Source organism: Capsaspora owczarzaki (genome assembly GCF_000151315.2).
Source record: "Capsaspora owczarzaki ATCC 30864 unplaced genomic scaffold supercont2.12, whole genome shotgun sequence".
In the NCBI taxonomy this organism is placed as follows: domain Eukaryota; class Filasterea; order Ministeriida; family Capsasporidae; genus Capsaspora; species Capsaspora owczarzaki.
This window is the reverse complement of record NW_011887303.1, coordinates 320,170-339,630: the sequence shown is the minus strand read 5'-3', so window position 1 is coordinate 339,630 and position 19,461 is coordinate 320,170. Positions and strand designations below refer to the sequence as shown.

The following is a 19,461-nucleotide window of genomic DNA, read 5'->3' as shown; positions in this document are numbered from 1 at the left end:
GAGCTGGCACGACAGAGTCTTGCGTTGTTGCATCCGAAACGAGACTCACAAATCATTCTGGCGGGGCTTCACCAGAATCCACCCCCGCCGTTGCATACTATTGACTCTATTTGTTTTTATTGGTTATTGTGACAATTGAGTTGAGATCGTGGCATCAGCAACCCAGTACTGCAGATCGATCATTGACAATCGTTTGCGTTTGTTTTCTCAATGGTTGCTGTCAGCGATAAACAAACAAGAAGACGACCCCACGATTTAACATGCTGCAGTTATTTATAGTTTTGTTTCCCAAACTCTTTTCTGCTGCATTTTCAGATTGAGCAGCTTTCCATTGAAGAACAAAAATCGGTTTTGCCGACGTCGACGCCCAAAATAGCCTCAGCGTCTTTTTTAAGCCAAATTTTTCCTATGCTGTTCTGCTTCACTCTTCATTTCGTTTCATCTTTTGTTTTAAAAGAGACATACAACACGCACACACACACACACACATACGCCATGGCTTCCATCTCTTCCATTGCAGCTGCCACAAAGCAACAGCGACGAACCTCGATCCAAGACACCAAGATTGTCGTGATGGGCGAGGGCGGCGTCGGCAAGAGCTGCATCACCATCCAACTCATCAGCAACAGCTTTGATTATGTAAGTTGAATTGCTTGGTCGCAGTTTGTGGCTGCATCACTGGGGGGGGGGGGGCGAACGGTGAAACAGAGGTCCAACGGAGAATGGAGATTGCGCGAGCGTTTTTGATTCACTTTGGCGTTTTTTTTTTTTCTTCTTCCGTTTTTTCCGTTCTTTTCTTCTTCCTCAGGATTACGATCCCACGATCGAAGACTCGTACCGCCACCAATGCCACGTTGACGGAGAGGTTGCTCGATTGGACATTCTCGACACTGCCGGACAAGAGGAGTTTTCAGTGATGAAGGACCAGTACATGCGTCAGGGACACGGCTTTGTGCTCGTCTACTCGATCACCAACCGCGATTCCTTCCGTCAAATTCCGCGCCTCATTGAGCAAATCCGCCGAAACGGAGGCGACACGCCAGTCGATCTCCCCATCGTGCTGGTCGCGAACAAGTGCGATCTCGAGGCCAACCGTGTCGTCACCATGATTGAGGGCCAAGCGCTTGCCAAACGCCACGGCTGCGACTTTTACGAATCGTCTGCTGCCTTGCGCATCAATATCGAGCAGTGCTTCCACCAGTTGGTCCGCCGCATTCGTGAGCGCGATCGTCGCATTTTGGCTGCCGCGCGCGCCGAGCTGTCCAAGGAGAAGCAGAGCGCACTCAAGCGTCTGATTTCGCGCATCTTCTCGCGCCAGCAAAAGAATGCCGTCAAGAGCACAAAGACCACTGGGCGAAAGAATTCCTCCTTGGAACAGGCATGGCGTCGCGCACCGATTGTGCAGTGAAGACGAAGAAGAAGAAGAAGAAGAAAAAGGTTTATGGAGAAATGAACCATGAAACACACAAAAAGTCACTTCAGCTGTTATTCGCTAACACCGTTGTAGTTGTATTTCTAATGTACAGTAAATAGAAAAGAGTATTAAATTATCAACCATGTCTATTTGTCCAATGCGAGTTGCAAGGTTGCTTGAGTCGTGATCAACTTCCTATGCTTCGTTCAATTTCAACGCATTTTGGTTTCAACTGGCATTTCAACTTCACCTGCGCTCATCATTCATCATTCTTCTTTTTTTTATTTTCATTTTCTTCTCCTCTACAAAACCATGCCGAACGACGACAAGGACGATCCCGTCGACAAGGCTCGCCTGAAGCGCTTTCGCAAGGTCGGTTTTTCTCTCCCATCCGTCGCTCCCATTGTCGCATTCTCAACCTCTCATCTCGTTTGAGGGGCCCTGTGCTTCTCTCTCGTCTCTCGTCTCTCTCTCGCTTCGGTCAAGTCCGACTGGCTGCTGCTTGTTGCTGTTGTGTTGGACAATCTAACATTAGCCTGCTTTTTTTTTATTTTTATTTTCTGCAACATCAGATTGAATCGACTGTGGCGTTGATGTCGGCGACAGACGGTGTTCCGATCTACGACTTTAAGAGCTCGCTGCTCGGCTCGACCATTGCCTCGGTCTTCACTGGTAAGGCGCCCCCTTCCCCCCTTCACACACAGAGACACGCAAGTCAAACCTCAATGGTTTCCCAATCTTCCATTGCTTTTTTTTTTTTTTTTTTTCGGTTGTGAGATCGAATTGGTGCCGCTCTTCTTCCCCCTTTCCCCCGTCCTGTTCCCCTTCTTCCCCTTTGTTCTAATGCAGCTACTAAAGCGATGATGATGATTTCGACTCTGTCGTCTCACATCGACTGTCGTCCTGCATCTTGTCGTCAAAACTCGAGCATTGCGGTTCGAAATTGCTTATTTTTTGGAAGTGTTTGCTTATTTTTTTGATTATTTATTTTTGGTTTCGAACCGAGTGCCGTGCTGTGCTGTGATGTGAACTCAGGCTGTGTGCAGTGAACACCAGCCCAGCATGCAATGAATACTAACACTGACGGACGAGGCGGCGTTGGAGAGCAGGAGCGACCCCCGCTTGAAAAAACACCTCATTCATTCACTCTCAATCACACAACACACAACACACACAGTGAGTGACGACAGCAAAACACTCACCGTTGAACTCGTCACTTGAAAACAATCTAGGCACCGATTGCATTGAATGGCTCATGCGCAATTACAAGTTCTTTGACCGCGACGAGGCGATTCGCTTTGCTCGCATGCTCCATCGTATTGGCTACATCTTCCCCGTCGACTCTTCCAGCTTCAAGGACGATTCCAGCCAATGCCGCTTCCAGGTTTGTCCTTTTTTTCTGTGTGTGTGAGTGTGTGTGTGTGTGTCGGTCGCCCTCTCTTGCACTCACCCAAGAAGCTTGGACTTTGTGTTTCAGACCCCTTACTTCTGGCCGTCTCAAATGTGGGAGCCGTCCGACTTTGAGTACGCCGTCTACCTGATCAAGCGCAAGTTGCGAGAGAAGAAAAAGTACCAGCTCGTGGACTACGAGCTGGAGGCGATTGCCTCGCTCCAGCGCCGCCTGAGCAACCGCTGGGAGTTTGTTCTCATGCAGGCTGAGGAGCAGGTCAAGTCTTCTCGTCATCGCACCAAGAAGGAGCGTCAAGTGTTTGACAGCCAAGAGTATGCCTTCTGGCGCATTCACCGTCCTCCGGTATGTGTGCCATCGCTCCCACCTGCTTTGCTGTGCGATAGAGCAATGGTGATCTCATCATTCACCCCTGTGTTGCGATGAAATTACAGCCGGACACTCCCGATCACCGCGAGGTCGACCCCCGAAAAGCTTTCGCCAGCACGGCCAGTGAAAGCAACAAGACAAAGTCGCCCGCCCAGCTCGAGGCCGTTCAGTTGGCAGCGTTGCAAGAGACTGTCACCCAGCTCAAGTCTGCAATTGCACGTCCCAAGATCAAGGTTTCTCTTGCCGGAGAAGGGTAGGTGGCTTGGCGAGGCAACAACAACAACAGCAACAAGAACAAGGCAAAAAGTAGTCAGTTTCTGATATTGTTTTTTTTTTTCGGTTTTTTCTTGGTTTTTTTGGTTGTTGTTGTCTTAGATTGGTCTCGCGGTGTGAAGTCTACGCGCCGTACGATCCATTCATCACTTCGATGGAGCCTTCCAACCCCTGGATTACCGATGACACCACGACATGGGACACGAGCGACAAAAAGTAGGGAGTTTTGCTCCTCACCATGCCACGCTCAAACAATGCTTCTTGTGTTCCTCAGATGCTCACTGCTGCACGTTTCTTCCCCACTCTTCCTTCTACAGCCGCATCGAACCTTCCGTCATGTCCGCCAAGCGCTGGGGCATTGCACTTATGGAGCTGCTCAACGATCCTCCCGGCTTGGCGCTGTTCCAGCAGTACCTCAAGAAGGAGTTTTCGGATGAGAACATTAGCTTCTGGCAAGCAATTCGCACCCTTCAACGTGTCAAGCCCTCGGCTGTCAAGCACGAGGCCAAGGTGTTGTACGACAACTACATTGCGCCGAACGCGCCGCACGAGGTCAACCTCGACGCGGCCACGCGTGAAATCACCACGCGCAATATGGACAATCCTGGCTACGATTCGTTCGACGAAGCTCAGGCGCACATTTTCAACCTGATGGCGAAGGATTCGTACCCACGCTTTTTGCGTTCGGATGTCTACCAGAATCTGATCAAGTCTGCCGCTTCGTCGTAACAAGCTCTCCTGTTCTCTTTCGGGTTGTCAGTAGAGCTGCACCCGAAAAAAAGCAACGTGTTCAGTTTTTATGTTTTGTCGATTCAGTTTTCTCCCCCTGTTTAATTTTTTCTTGGTTCTGGTGTGTTTGCACTCTGATTCTGGCTTGTTTCCCCCGTCACAAGTCTAGGGTTGCGTAGTGCGGTTTATGCTTTTGAAATTGAATAAACTACATGCAAGTACAAACAACAACCACCAAAAACATCATCATCAACAAGAACAACCACCAAAAACAAACGCAAACACTTATGCTCAAATTGCAGCTGCTTCCCATAGTACCAAACCGTGCGCGCGCTTCCCAACCCGCAACAACGTGGCATTGCTGTCTTTCAACGCGTGGTTCTCACCCAGCACATCGCGCTCGTTGACTGACTTGACCGAGTTGACGGAGACGCCTCCGTTGCGAATGAGCTTTTTCGCCTCTGATTTGGAAGGAGTCAGCCCCAGCCGCACCAGTGCGTCAATCAGCAAGAGCTGACCCAGCTCGGAGCGCGATACGTTGATGCTGGGCGTTTGCGCCGATAGCAGTGCCGCCACCTCGGCGCTAGTCAGCTCGAAAGGGCTGTTGGACGAATCGGTTGCTTGGACCTCGTTGCTGTTGGTAGAGTTGGGACTTCCGCTGCCACTTCCTCCTCGGTGATAGAGCAACTTGGTGGAGCGATGCGCCTCCGCCAGACCTTCGCGACCATGCACCAAGAGGGTGACTTGGTCTGCCAGCGCTGTCTGCGCAATCCGCTTGTTCGGAGCTTCCGCGTGACGGCGAGCAATATCGGTAATCTCATCCAAGGACAGGAAGGTGTAGTAGCGCAAGTAGCGCTCCGCTTGACTGTCTTCCGAGCGCAAAAAGAATTGGTACCATTCGAACGGCGTTGTTTTGGCGGCGTCCATCCAAACAGCGTTGCCCATGCTCTTGCCAAACTTTTCGCCCGTCGACGTAGTTACGAGTGGCATGGTGACGCCATGCGCCTCCTTCCCAGTCACCTTGCGGATCAGATCGCAGCCGGCTGTAATGTTGCCCCATTGGTCACTCCCTCCAAGCTGCAGCCGGCACTGGTTGCGCTCGTGCAGCTGGTAATAATCGTACGCCTGGAACAGCTGATAGGTAAACTCGGTGAAGCTCATCCCCGCTGGCTCCGTGCCGCTTGCCGATGTACTTTGGGGTTGCAGACGACTTTTCACCGACTCCTTGCCCAGCATCGTAGTCATGCGAAAGTGCTGGCCGACATCGCGTACAAACTCTAGCACGTTCATTGGAGCATACCAGTCCAAGTTGTTGACGACGGTGACGGGTTTTGGGCTGCTGGTAGGGGAGCCTGACGAAGCAGCAGCAGCATCAGCAGCAGCAGCAGCAGCATCAGCAGCAGCAGCAGTACTACTCCGACTACTACGACTACTAGTCTCGGGCAGCACGCCAAAAATACTCGTAGCATTGTCAAAGACCAGCCGCGTTGCTTGCGACAGTGTTGACTGCGAGCATGGATCGCTCGGTCTGGCGGCCGCTGGGATCGCCGACCTGGCCAGTCGCACCGCCGACCAGCGCAATGACTTGATGCCCTGCGCGGTGGAAGTGCAGCATGCCCATCAGCACGAGCAGGTTTCCCGCATGCAGACTGTCCGCAGTCGGATCAAACCCGGCGTAGAGGCAAGCGCGATTGGGCGATCGCAGCGTCGCAGCCAGTCCCTCGAACGAGCTGCCACGCCAATGACAGGATTGGTTTGAACGCAAACAAACAAGCAGAAAAAAGCATGGAGATTGAGCAAAGTAAAGATCGGAGCAGATATGGCGGGAAAAACTCAATTCGATGCTGTACCTCGTGTGTGCATGGAGCAGTCCGCGCCACTGCAACTCGGTCAGCGCGCAGGGACCAGGCGCAGTAGAAGAAGCCAGACTTGTGGCGAGGATTGGAGCAGAAGAAGCTGCGGCAGAGTGAGCCGCTCGGCGTCCAGCGCTCAAAGCCAAAGCCAAGACAGGTCGGCTGCTGCTGCGACTGGCAACGAGCATGTTCAGGTTCGGGACTGAGCGGCTCAGAAGAAAGTGTCAGAATTTTTTTTGGGATGGTCCAAACTGGTGAAAGCTGGTAGTGACTTTATTTCGGAAGGTGTGGATTTAAGAAGTGATTTTCGGATCATCATTGCCAACGAGCTTTCCTTGCCCCCCCCCTCCTCTCTCTCTCCACTACCACTGATTCAAAATGCACAAAAAGCTAGAAACGACAGATATGATTGCTCGACTTGAATGCGGCATCAGCAACACGCTTGTTCAAACTTGCTCGGCAAGATGATGCTTTGGAAGATGCAGCAATAGGCCAGCCTGGGTACACTCCTGTACGGTATGGTGCACAAGCACGTTGAAGCTGACAATAATGCGGTCTTCGTCCTGCAAAGAACCGCCAAAGGGAGCAACGAAATGCTCCAGCCACGCTGGAAACAAAATCAGCCGGCCAGGCAACGAGGCCGCTGCGTGAGTGGCGCCAGCACCAAACACGCGACTACTTGCAAATCCTCCGCGGGCTGTAGGTGGAGGTGGACTCAACGCGTCTGAGGTCTGCTGCGACGACACTGATACAACTTTAGCCGCGGCCTCCGCAAGCGCAGCCTCAGGGCTAAAGTCGACAGGAATCTGGGTCTGATCAATGTCCGGGAGCATTGACGCACCGGATCGCGGATCGATAAACTCTACATAGGTCGGGGGAGCCGTTGGCGTTGCCACATAGAAGACTCCTGATAGGAGTGCTCCTGGATGAATGTGCGGCGAATTGGAGTCTCCAGCCTTGTTGATGCCCGCCCACGAATGGACCACCTCAATGTGCACGTCGCCACACAAGGTCGGGTGACTGATTCGAGGGTCCTTGCCATCCACGAGCAATGCCGGCATTTCCACCCATTCATGTGCATTGCTGGTTTGAGTAAACTCTGGGAAGAGCATGCCCTGAGAGGCTTGCGCTTGTAGCCATCGATACGCGCCAGCGTAAACCAGTCGTCGAAGGGCCTGCACCGCAGAGTTGGCTGCAAAGCTGTCAAACAGCTTGGCCGAAGACTGCCATCCGCCCTTGTTGCTCTTACGAACGCTGGGAGTCGAGTTTGCCAGCTGTCGAATCGTGGCTGTGAGCGATTCGAGTAGAGGATGCTGGCTTGGTCCGAGTTGGTTTAAGAGTGGGACTATCGACGACGAGTACATTGGCGTACCCCACAAATACTGCAGCGTGACAGCGCCAGTGCTGAGGCGATCATCGGCAGGAATAAAGTCGGGACATCGCTGCGCCTCCAATTCAATGCCGATTTCGACAAAAACGCGACGAGCAGAGGCGTCCTGCTGGTGATGAGCGAGCATGTGATGCCGAACGAAAGATGGAAAGATCAGAAAAGCTCCTGGCTCCAACCGAAACGCCGATGGAACATTGGTGTCGTCCCAACCTGTGAGTCAATACAATTTCAAGAGCAAGGATGTGATGTGGGTTCAACCACCAGCCCAGCAAAGCGATGAGAGACAAGGACAAAAGTTAGAACTCAATCATCCCACCACAAAAGTCCCAATGCACACACCTGGAAGATGAATTGGCCCAGCTCCAGGCCGTGGGTCTGTTAGAAACACTTGCATGCTGGACGAGTCCCCTTCCAGCGTTTGTTGGAGGCCGGCGAGTAAAGTTAGGTGGGAGCGAGGCACAATATGCGAGGCTTGCGCATGTCCAACGGCATCCTCGTGCAGCCGAATATCCAGTTGTCGAATATTCAGACATGGTGATCTTATTCCAGCATTTGCATCGAACGACGTGTCAAACTGAAACGCGCTTTCGGGCGTGGAGAGCAGCACCGCTGCAGCGGAATTGTGGTGTCGACTGGCAAAGCTGCGGTCCAGCAGGTGGACGTTCCGCCGAAGCGCAGTAAGCAGAACTTTGCCAGCCTCAATGCGTGCAGCGTTTGGAGTTGGGAAGACGAGTTCTCCCGAAGCAGGCGAAACGAGCAATCGAATTCGCCGCGCCTTCCCACCGCGCGCGTGAGGGGCTGCAAAAGGGGCAGTGGCACCTTCCGCCAACAACACCAGAGCATGATGCAGTGCCATGTTGCCAGAATCACGCAAAACGGGCGTGGCCCAGACGTGCGCCCAAGATTCCGTCTCGAGCGTCGTCCGATTGCCCAAAAGGTCAGCCGCCGACGCAGCTTGCCAGCCCGTGGCCGACATTGGGGCATCTCGGCTTGTCTTGCTTGTTGCGCTGGGCTGAGCCAGCAGGACCTTTTGAGCGAGATTGGTCTTGAGTGCCTCGAGATCGGCATAGAGTTTGGCTTCCTTTGCGCTTGGCTCGGCCGGTCTCTCCTGCTCCAATGCCTGTGTTACAATGGTCAGAGCGCGCGCAACTTGCTGATCTGTCAATCATAGTGTTCCAGTCAGGCGGATTAGTGAGTCAAAGTAAGTAGCGTTGGGGATGGAGAACGTCTCGTCGTTGCCGTGCCGCACCTGCTTCGAGCGCGCGTGCAAGGCGCAGGACGACTCCAGCATGCAGTGGCTGAAGTGCATAGGCGGCTTCCATTGCGGCAAGGGCTCCGGCTCGGTCGCCTCCGAGCTGGCACAGCACCGATTGCTGTCTGCTCCAAGCACCACCATTCTCAGTGAGTTTGAGACCAAACGTAGATTTCAAGCCCCCCGATGATGATAAACAACTGCCTTACACGAGTTGATCGACGCGCTCGTGTGATTTAGCAGAGCTCGTGACTGCTGCTATGAGCAAGCACAGCGCTGCAATCATAAACCATCGCATTGGCTGCGTGCGCTTTGAAGGGACTCGCATACTGAACAATGACTGCGCCCTGTCTGTTCATGTTCGGGACATGTTTTGTGTTCTCACAACCAAAAACAAAGTTCTGCATTTTAATGCACTCTGGAGCGGAACAGGAGTACGATGCGATGGATGAGGTCATTGGGTTGTTCCAAAACTCACGCTCTTTCGCGCGCTTTTGTTTTTGTTTTTCTCCACTTGTCGCCTCGTTCGATCACCGTTTCCCTTCTGTGGCTGGCCTCATCCGCCATCGGTTCGCTCTAACTTCCATCATCAGATGGATCTGCCACCAGTGACCAAAGAGGAGGTTGATGCGAGTGGCAGCGTGGTGGCAGCGCGCTCATTTTCAAAATTCAAAAAGCTGAAGCAATCGTTTCACTTTGCTTGCCTTCTTCTTTCTTTTTTCTCTCTTTCTCTTTCTCTCTATCCCTCTCTTGTTGGTCTCTTGTTGGCTGTTCCACATTCACTGCTCGCCTTCAATTTCCCCCCAGGTGCTTGATTCACGCTCTTTTGACACACGAGCTTGCTGATCCCCACTCTTTGATTTTTTTTTCTTTTCCATTTGGCGGTTTTTTTTTTTTTTTTTTTTTGATTTGGATTAACTTTTTTTTCTTCTTTCTTTTCTCCATTTGCTTGGTTTGAGGTCTCTCTCTCTGCTCTGGAGCACGTCCCGATAGCAAGGGACAACCCGCCATCTCGGCCTCCTTCTTTCTGCTTCTGTTCGCTTGTGCGGCTGCCGGGTTGAAGGCGCTGCCACGCACTCAAAACCCACCCAAACGTAACGACAATGATAGTTCCGACGACGACGACCGAGTCAAGTGCGACCGAGTCCCCGACTTCTACAGCTCAAACCCATGCAGACAGTCACTCACTAGCGCCTGGCATGACCACAGAAGCAGCAGCAGAAGCAGCGGTAGCCGTGAACGAGCCACTTCCCAGCGGCGACTGCGCTCCAAGTGCTTCGGATTCTTCCAATGCGACGCGAGCCAGGGCTGAGCCAAGCCACGCCGCCGGCCGCGCTCGTGCCACGTCTAAGACGAGCACTAATACTGCTGTTAATGCCAACCACACTGCTCATGCCAGGGCCGAAGGGAGCGGGCGCAGAGTCGCTTCTTCGTCTGCCACTGCCGTTGCTGCAGCTTCCATTGCCCCTGTCAAGCGTCTGCCACGGACGCCGACCACCGCGCTCAGCCAGCACCAGAGCCCGCCGCAGTCCCAACAGCAGCAACAGCAGACAACAGAGCGCTCAGTGGTTGCTCACGGCCACACGCCACAGACCATGGTTGCGATGGCTGCAGCGAGCGCCGCGCGGTCTCGCTCTCTGCGCAGCCAATCCCAACCCATGGCATCCATGACATCAGGACCCAGTCACCAGGCCCATCATGTTCCTGGTGCTGCTGCTACTGCTGCTGCTAATGTTACTGATGGCCATCATGTGCAGCAGCAAAAGCAGCATGCCATGCAGGCCGCAGGAGCGCTGCCGTTTGTGAAACCAGCATCGCACACCCGCGACCGAGCCTCGAACAATCCCAACCGCTTGCCCTCGCCGTCGTCCTCTTTGACGTCGCCGCCACCACCTCCATCATCGTCATCTCCAGCGTCCTCGTCAGACTCATCCGGCAATCCGGAGCAGACCCAAACACAATCCCGTTCGTTGCGGTCGACAACAAGTGACGTCCCGTCCGCACCTGCTCGAACCACCTCAGCTGGTGCTGCAGCGTCGAATTCATCTAGCGCACAAACATCTCCTGCGGTGGCTGGGGCATCCCCAACAGCACGCGGGCACGCGCCGCGACGCGAGTCGGTACCCGACGCTTCCTCGACTGAAAAGTCTTCCGATGGCTCGCCGTCGGCACCCCTTCGATCGGGCGCGACTGCTGCGTCTTTGCCCTCTCAGAGGCGAGTCCCGAGCGGAGTTGCGGAAGCGAAATACAGGCCAAGCAGGGTTCAATCCGCCCATTCTCGGTCGCTGTCCGTCACGAACGCTTCGCAAGCACGCTCGGCCAATTCTGCTCCTGCACTTCATGCCTCCAACAGCGATAGCCATTTGCCCTCCGCGTCGGCATCCTCACCACCCGCACCTCCACTGGGCACCGCCAGGGTGCCTCAGACACGACCCAGGAGCGAGCAGGAATCACCGCAGTCGCAACAATTGCAACAGCTCGGCCTTCACACCAACTCGTCAGCAGCATCCGCTTCTCGACGAAGCCACTCTCTTGGGAACACTGCCGCGTTCAAGCAAATCACTGGGTCTCGCGACAATCGATCAGCAGCAGCAGGAGTGGTTTCGCCAAACAACTCCTCGCCTCGGCGCCCGAGCACCACTCCTTCATTGTCTGCAGGCCAGGGGCGTCTCACCATCGGGTCAGACGCATCGTTCAAACAAGTCAACATTGACACCGAACAACAGGATGCAGCTGGAACGGACCAAGAGCAGGAGTTTGTGGACGGCAATCGAGAGGCCACAGACGAGCCGGTTTCCAAACCACAACTTCTCGAGTTCGTTGTACCGCCATCGGATGTACCAACAACACATGCTGAACCTGCAGAAGCGTCTGCTCCCTCACTCAGAGGCATCCCAACAATCGAGGTGGAGCCGGAGAGCGTGGTGCAGCAACCAACGTTGCCCGTCGCTGTATCTCGAACCTCCACTCTTGACGCAGAGCATCTCAGCAGCGACGAAAGCACGCTCTCCATCGGATCCCCGAGCTACAGCGCTGACGTGTCGACCATGTCGATCTCGTCCAGCCTCGATTCGACTCTCTCTCCGCCATTCACGCCTCCTGCTCCTCAACGAAGCCTGGCTTCCGATGATTCGCGTGCTGATACTGCCGGCCAAGCAGCTGCAGATCCTTCCGGCGTCAATGCCGATCAGCCCGCCGCCCAGTTGAGCGCTGCACTTCCGTCAACCAAGAAATGCGCCCACGGGTTGACTTTGCTGGACATTCAAGCTCGTGTCAAGCGACTGCGAGCAGTCAAGCTCTATCTGCTCCGGCAGAACGGTCCCAACTCGTTCAATGTGCAACAGGACCAAACCCCCTTTAAAGTGGTCATTGGTGCTCAGGTAGGTGTTGATTTTTTTTTTGGTATTTGGTTTTTTGATTGCGCAGCAGGGTTGTGCACACTCCCGTTGTGTTACTCACTGCGACGTTGCCTGTTTCTTTTATGTTCTGAACACACAGACTTGCACTTGTGGGAAGCCTCATTGCATCCATTTGCTATTTGTGCTGACACGCGTTCTTGGCGTTTCGCTCACCAATCCTGTGCTGCTCGCTGACAAACCTTTGAAGCAATACGAGGTTGATACGCTACTCAGCGTGTTCCAGCAGCCATCGTCCGCTGCAAATGCCATTGCTGACGGCGCTTTGCCTGGGAGCGACTCGCACCAACCAACCGTCAGCAGCAGCAGCAGTCATCGTCCGATGAATTCCAAGACATCTCCAGCACCTCCTGCTCGCTCTTCGCGATCTGCCGAGAATAACAAAGCAACGACGCACAATGCCAACAGCCACCCTCAAAAAGCGCTCATCCAGTCATCCAGTCAAGTTGAGACGACTTGCGCCATTTGTTTGGCAGAGTTCAACGAGGCTGAAGATTTCACCTGGTGTCGTAATGGCTGTGGCAATGTGCTGCACACACACTGCATGACTGTTTGGGCGATTGACCTAACACGGCGCTCGGATGTGGTCGTCTGCCCATTCTGCCGATCGGACTGGTATCGTTCGCCGGCCTTTGTCCAACGTGGCAAGGTGCAGCTCGAGCAAGCTCAAGAGGAGAGCAATGCGCCCCAAGCTCGTCTGGAACGCGCTACTCCAACGAAATCTGGCAACACGGCGAGCGACGAGGCCAGCAGCAGTAGCAGTGGCAACGAGGCGGCTTCGACCCCATCCCCTGCTGGCCATCCACCACTGACACGGACGATCAGCGGCGGCAATTCCGCGACGCCATCTCCTGCTTCTTCCACGTCGACTTCCGTCTTGTCCACGCCCGAGCAAGCACACCAGCAGAAAACAACAAGTCAGCCGCGGTCGAAAATGACGCCCAAGTACCAACAGCCCCGTCTCGAAGCGATGGGCGCATCCGCTTCGTCCAGCTCCCAAACGGCTTCAGGCTCGAGTGGCGCATCCTCCTCGTTGAAGAGCAGCAACTCTTCGGTCACAGTCTATCCAGGCATTCCTTCTGTGAGCCACTTGCCGACGTTGGTTCGGTACCAGACTCTGCGCACAGGTACGCTGCCCGACATTGATGACGAAATCCCTCCCTCGATGACAGAGTTTGCTCGGCAATGGAGCGCGTTGTTTGGTCAGCGGCTCGTCCGCTGCCTTTTCGCCAAGACCTGGGAAGCCCGTGAAATTGCGCTCTGTCGCCTTGAGGCCTGGGCGGCCGACCCCGACGCGCTCATCAAACATGCAGCATCAGCACTTGCCCCAGAGGTCGTCGCCCCCGCAGCCTTGGAACATTGCGTGCTTGAAGTGCTCGTGGCAATCGCAACGTACTCGGCAGGCGATCCCGTCCTGAGGGTTTACTATGCCATGCTGGCGCTCACGCGCACTCTTTTCATCGTGCTTCTTCCGGCTCTGGAGGGCGTTTCAGTGCTGCACGACACCTGGCAACTCATAAACCTGATCATCCTCAAATGCAGCGACGCCCGACCGCGCATCAGCAATCGGTCGATGGACGCGATCATGGACATTTCATGCGATCCTCGGCACGGCGTTCCGTTTATTGTGTGCTGCATTATGATTTCTGTTGTTCAGCAACAGCCCATTGCTCCACAATCAACCGCCACCCATCAGCAGCAGCAGCAACAACAACAACAACAACAACAACAGCAGCAGCAGCAGCAACAGCAGCAGACGCTCCAGCAGCCGGTGCACCCCGGCTTTGAAACTCCCGTGGAGCTTTTCGCACCGCCAATCACTTCGCTTTCGCTTGCTCTCGCCACTCAAGCGGGAGCCAGCTCGGCAAATTCCTTCAGGGTCCCCAGCATTGACGTGTCTGGTCGCTCGTACAAACTGTGGCTCGGCCAACTCTCTGTTCTTTTGCGGCTCATGGCAGAATTCCGCGACGCATTTGTGATCGCCACAGCGGGTCGACACGCCAGCGATGTGCTCAACGACACAGAGCTGAAGCGATGGGACCTCTTCTTCCAACGCTTTCAAACGTATTCTCAAGCAGCCGCTTCTTCGGAGGAATTCGTGGCCCCCCTCCCTGTCTCTGCTGGCAAGGACAGCTTGAATCTGATTGAAATTGTCTGTCACATTGCTGTCGCCCTCGAGCACAATCACGCGACAGTCCGACAGCAAGCTCGCCAATTCATCTGCCAAGCGTACGAACTCATTTCTCCGCTGCCCGAGAACTGCCGACGCATGCGAGCCGTTTTGCAAGCATCCATTCGCCGCAAGAACTTGTGGTTGGAATTTGAAAAGCCTTTCGATGCTTTCGATCAAACTGTTCGCGAGCTCCGCAACGCCGAACCGGGCTGGGCAGGCACTGGCGAAAATTCTCACTCGCGCCTCCACCGCCATCCGCTGTTGCCGTCGTCCTGGATCAACCTGCGTGGAGAGAAACTGCAGACTGACGCCAAGGCCACTGGCGAAGAGTACGAGGCCGTGCAACTGGCCCATGCTCTTTCACTTGCCGAACGGGATGTTGAGTTCGCCGGGCTTACTTTTGCGGGCGAGTTTGCTACCCTGGAATCTGACACGCCACCATCGAGCTCGTCGCGCGCTGGGCCGGAAAACCAGCCCATGTCAACTCTTCCAGGAGGCGAGTCCTACTGGGGCGCGTCCAGCTCTCTGCTGCGAGTCAAGCAGTTCCAGAACATGCGATCCAAGTCGCAGCCACCGCCTCCCTCACCCCGATCGCGGAATATGCAGAGCTTTGATGAAAACTTGCAAGAGGAAGCCGAAGAGACCCGAGCCAGGTTGGAGCAAGAATATCACGCTCGCACCAGCATGTCCGGGCCCCCGCCGTACCATGTGGAATTTCAGTTGGACTATGATCAAGAGGATTGGCAGTTTCCCGTCCCTTCGCGAGAGCGCCAGAACAACATTCAACTCGGTTTTGGCACCAGCGACGCGCTCGCGCCTCCTGCCAAGCCCGAGCGCCGTCAATCCTTTCCTACCCCCGATGCCACCTGGGAGATGGAAAAGCAAGCATTTGCGGCCAAAACCAAGTCCTCGGGCAGCTTTCTTCCATTCGATAGCCTCCAGGAGGAACTGGTTCTCCATGACCAGCGACAGAGCGAACTTGTCCCCGACGTGGCAGCAATGCTGAAAGTGGCTACTGGCGAGGTGCTTGAAGGGCCAGCACGGATCGAAGGCCAACACGAGCTTGTCGCAGGCGCCGCTCAGGGCGAAGCTGCTCTGGAAGCAGCCTCCAGCAATAGTGGTTCCGACGTGCAAGAGCGTGATACGCCGCTGACGGATATTGACGAAAACACGGCAAACGAGCTTCGTTCTGTGATTTCACTCGGCGTGGCTCCCATCAAGAAGGGCGTTCTTGGCACAGGTGCCTTTTCCACATGTTTCATGGCCGCCATTCCGCTGGATCGGATGGAAGCCGGCGGGAAAGCTGCACATCAACCCAGTCGCATCGCCCTTGTGGCCATGAAGCAAATGACCTACGCACGCAACACTCACGAAGAAGAAGAGAAAGTCATGATGCAGGTCATGCAAGAAATCACCATTCTCGCCGGTCTGGTGCATCCCAATGTCGTTTCCTTCTACGGCACTCAGCAGGACGGAAATCACGTGCGTGTCATCATGGAGCTCATGGCTGGTGGAACGGTCACGTCCCTTCTACAGCGGATGGGCAAGCTCACGGACTCGAGCGCCGGCTTTCTTGCACGGCAACTCGTGGAAGGAATGGCTTACTTGCACAGCATGGCCGTTGCACATCGCGACTTGAAAGGCACCAATCTTCTTCTTTCCGACGATCAGATGGTGCTCAAGATTGCCGATTTCGGCTCGGCTGTTCGCGTGACCGACCCGAACATTTCACACGACGAGCTTCGAGAAGCACGTGGAACCGCAGCCTTCCTCGCGCCAGAGGTCATCAAGGGCGCGAGCTCCGACTGTTTTGCCAGCGACGTGTGGTCGGTCGGCTGCTGCATCATCGAGATGGTCTCGGCACAATCGCCTTGGACGCAAGAATTCGGTACCGACAACCAGTTCTCGCTGATGTACGCAATCGCCTCAACGGAGGAGATGCCAGCGTGGCCGGAGAGCTGCCAAGAATCCACTGGGCATTTCTTGAGGTCGTGTTTGCAACGCAATCCCGCTTCACGCCCCTCAATGCTGGATTTGCTGAGCTATGATTTTGTCAATCAGACGTACGAGGAAGAAGCGGAAGAAGAGGAAGAGCCCTCGAGTACAGACATCCCACAGTCAGCCTTGCTCGTGGATGCTCAGATCGCCCCTCAGATTCCCGCACTGTTAGCTCCAGCGAACTGAGCGGCCTTTCCCTCGATAGAGTGGACGCTGCCAAGTTACGAAGCTGGAATTATGCTCATTTTCTTTTGTTAACAACAACTAATACACAAAACCAATAAAACCTATTAAAACATGGAAGTGGTTCGTTATGATGTGGAATGCGTAACTGAAAGAAAGCCTGGCTGTAACTCTGCCCCCACAAAGGCGAACGCGCAGTCCGGACGGGACGACCGGAACGGAACTGCGGAATCGGGATTGATGAATGTAGGGATTGGCATCCAGACTCCCTGCGCGGTGACATAGTGCCGCCTAATGCAACAACAGACAATTGGACAGGGATGAGAGAACAAGCCCTCCAAAAACAGACCGACCTCGAATTCGCCGACTCTTACGGAAATCGAATGGAAATAAACGAATCAGCAGGAAGTTCTAACGCTTCCAAGCCACCCAAAGCAAATTCAAACAAGGATTCAGGGGCGGGCCCGGCTTTGGGAGATGCGGTGGTCGATCGAACCCGAAACTGTTGCGGGCGCCCCAATTCATCAGAATCAGCGAAAAACCATGCGCGAGGCGAAGGAAATAGAAATATCCAAAAAGAAAGACGCACCTTTACCGCGAGCTTGAGAAAAGTCCGGAAAGCAGCTCCGGGCGTGACGACAAACAGGTGCGACAATTGCGACTGAGCATTGTGTGAACAGTCAGAGCACGGCCGGAAAATTGGGATGGAACCAACATCCAACGATACCTGTGCAACAGAGCGCACAATCAAAGTAAGCAGGGAATACAAGTAGAGTGGTTGAGCACGAGAATCCGCGCTTTCCGTGCTTACGTGGGAGCTGGAGGGAGCCGGGTCACTTTTGCAGACAATCGGGATGCATCGCGCATGACAGGTGGCGGCTTGGTCTTCGTACGCAATTCCAATCAAAACGCGAGCCGAGGCCTTGGATTGAGAGGCTAACAGAGACGTACAAACCCATGTCAAGTAAGATGAAGAAACCACTAGAGCCCATCCCTGTGTACTGTGTAGCTCGTTAGGGCGCCATCTCTGTCATACATTCTTGCGGCGAGGGCCACGCGACGCCTCCGAGGGCATCAACTTGTGTCACTTGCCACGCATCGTCGCGTGCCGCTTTCTGACTGGTGCCGAGTCCACTCTTGCTGCCAGTGGCATAAACGTCCCACTCTTTCAGAAACCGACCGTCCTCTGCAAATGGCGGCGATGGCAGTCCGTTTTTGCGCTTGTACCGCTTGGCCGAAGCGATAAAAATGCCGACCTTCGAAGGAGACAGCTCATGTTGCTGCTTCCTGGGGTTTGGCACATCCGACGATTTGCTGATTTGTTGGACAAGACTGGGTCGAAACTGGACGAGCTGGCGACAGCAGTCAGCTTCGGCACCGTACATGTTGGCATCCTGCCGAGTCAAACAAACCCCGCTCATCAGTCAGGTCGAAAATGCTCTACATGTGATCAAAACGCAACAAAGACTTCTGACCTCGAGTTGATACTGGCTCGCAGGGAGACATTTTGTCATGCCGCAGGGACACAGTCCAGACAATGGGTATGCGGAGTGTTGATGAGCTGGACTATCGGCTGCGGCGGCCTGTCGAGAGGTTGGCCAGTCCGACCATGAGAAAGTCAGCAAGTGTAAATTTGTAATATGAGCAACAAGCGCCGCCAACAAAGTGACTGAAGCGGGGCGATGGAGAAACCCTCACTGCCCAATCCAGCTCAGAGCACCAATAACCTACCGGATTCTCACATCGCAGTCCCGCAACACTGACGGCAGAGCAGGCCATGCGACCGTTCTGCCAAACAGCGAGGCACGACTCTGTTAGCGTTTGCAGACAAGAAGCTTGGTATGGACCAACGCACGCATTCAGCAGATACGCGCGCACGGCCTTCTTGGACTGGGTGCAACAAAGACGAGAGAGGAAGTGAGTAGGTTAAGCGGAAGCAATATTCCGCAGACTGCCCACTTGCCTGAGAACGATGCACATCTTCGTGGTACACTGCCGGCAAAGAGTCAAGGTAGACATTTTTACCAAAAGCAAGAGCTCGTTCACATTGTCTGTTTTGGGGTAGAGAAAAAAAAACAAAAAAAAACACCGCAAGTTAGATGACAACGAAACTTTCAACCCCAGTCACACCGCTGGACTTTCAAGCGTAATACCTGCGAGCAAAAATCAAATCCGGATCGGCTAGGCGACGCTGTATCTCTCGCTGTGGAGGAGTAAATGAGGGAAAGAGATGCTCCCGAATGGTGGCGACGAATTCAATTAGATGGTTTTCGAGTTTTAAAGCGCGCGACCGCTGCTTGGCCCATTCATGAGCAACGAACGGCGCGGATGCACGGCCATTCGGCATCAGCTGGGTTCGCGCAAAGAGCCCGATGATGGCGTCAACAGACCCGCCGCCGCGTTTCGGGTCGAAAGGCTCGCAGATGAGCAACTGCGCGTCATTCGCTGGTACACTCAATACGGTGGGATCCAAGAGATGTTGCAGTAGCACGGCGCGGAGGGCCGCAGCCGATGCCGCAAAGTCAAAGCGAGCCTCGCCAGGTGAATGCAGCACCGAAAGTTGGCAAGGTTCCGGGAGCACAATGGACGGCGCCATTTCTCGGAGCAGCCGTGTCGCTCGAGGCAAGAGCTCAGTTACAATGGTAAATGGCACCTGGACTGTGCCTCCGCTCGAAGAGCCAAGCAAGAGCACCTTTGAGCTGCAGGCGATGGCAAAACTGAGCGCTGCAAGCTGAGCGCGCCTTAATTGCTGCTCATCAGGCTCTGACACAACTTCAGCACTCTCCTGCGGGGGTAGTTGCCTTGACTCGGGTTGGCTGGGTGGTTTGGTAAGCTCGTGCGAGGTCATTGGCGAAGGAGTGCCTGGCGACGACGTCGATCGCCCCGCAGCAGGGTTGAGCACATTCGATGCCGTAATCAGATGGTGCAGCGTACAACCTCCATACGGAGCAATGGCCAGGAGCATCACCGCAGTCTGTGACGCGTGGTCCATGTACAGCCAGA

General features: G+C 54.5%; 6 protein-coding genes across 6 annotated transcripts; 3 read left to right on the top strand and 3 right to left on the bottom strand.

Annotated features, from left to right (window-relative positions):
- Nucleotides 1-435: 435 nt before the first annotated feature.
- CAOG_06698 (hypothetical protein) lies at nt 436-1,554 on the top strand. The gene is made up of 2 exons (XM_004344269.2): nt 436-639; nt 809-1,554. Exons 1-2 carry the CDS (start codon nt 496-498, stop codon nt 1,406-1,408), a joined length of 744 nt encoding a protein of 247 aa, XP_004344319.1. The 5' UTR covers nt 436-495; the 3' UTR covers nt 1,409-1,554.
- Nucleotides 1,555-1,689: 135 nt separating this feature from the next.
- On the top strand, nt 1,690-4,421 carry CAOG_06697 (G-protein signaling regulator). Its single transcript, XM_004344268.2, has 7 exons — nt 1,690-1,786; nt 1,987-2,086; nt 2,647-2,798; nt 2,892-3,167; nt 3,257-3,444; nt 3,567-3,680; nt 3,782-4,421. The coding sequence occupies exons 1-7, from the start codon at nt 1,727-1,729 to the stop codon at nt 4,191-4,193; spliced, it is 1,302 nt and encodes a 433-aa protein (XP_004344318.2). The 5' UTR covers nt 1,690-1,726; the 3' UTR covers nt 4,194-4,421.
- Nucleotides 4,422-4,484: 63 nt separating this feature from the next.
- Nucleotides 4,485-6,234, bottom strand: CAOG_06696 (tyrosyl-tRNA synthetase; the record flags this gene model as incomplete). Its single annotated transcript, XM_004344267.1, has 3 exons — nt 4,485-5,545; nt 5,673-5,923; nt 6,044-6,234. 3 exons carry the CDS (start codon nt 6,232-6,234, stop codon nt 4,485-4,487), a joined length of 1,503 nt encoding a protein of 500 aa, XP_004344317.1.
- A 150-nt stretch (nt 6,235-6,384) lies between these two features.
- On the bottom strand, nt 6,385-9,016 carry CAOG_06695 (hypothetical protein; the record flags this gene model as incomplete). Its single annotated transcript, XM_004344266.2, has 4 exons — nt 6,385-7,646; nt 7,776-8,594; nt 8,686-8,813; nt 8,898-9,016. The coding sequence occupies 4 exons, from the start codon at nt 9,014-9,016 to the stop codon at nt 6,493-6,495; spliced, it is 2,220 nt and encodes a 739-aa protein (XP_004344316.1). The 3' UTR covers nt 6,385-6,492.
- Nucleotides 9,017-9,915: 899 nt separating this feature from the next.
- Nucleotides 9,916-16,576, top strand: CAOG_06694 (hypothetical protein). The gene is made up of 2 exons (XM_004344265.2): nt 9,916-12,068; nt 12,187-16,576. The coding sequence occupies exons 1-2, from the start codon at nt 10,284-10,286 to the stop codon at nt 16,459-16,461; spliced, it is 6,060 nt and encodes a 2,019-aa protein (XP_004344315.2). The 5' UTR covers nt 9,916-10,283; the 3' UTR covers nt 16,462-16,576.
- A 10-nt stretch (nt 16,577-16,586) lies between these two features.
- CAOG_06693 (hypothetical protein) lies at nt 16,587-19,450 on the bottom strand (the record flags this gene model as incomplete). The annotated part of the gene is made up of 9 exons (XM_004344264.2): nt 16,587-16,749; nt 16,833-16,960; nt 17,048-17,185; nt 17,270-17,394; nt 17,495-17,852; nt 17,934-18,041; nt 18,190-18,348; nt 18,422-18,509; nt 18,612-19,450. 9 exons carry the CDS (start codon nt 19,448-19,450, stop codon nt 16,587-16,589), a joined length of 2,106 nt encoding a protein of 701 aa, XP_004344314.2.
- Nucleotides 19,451-19,461: the final 11 nt, after the last annotated feature.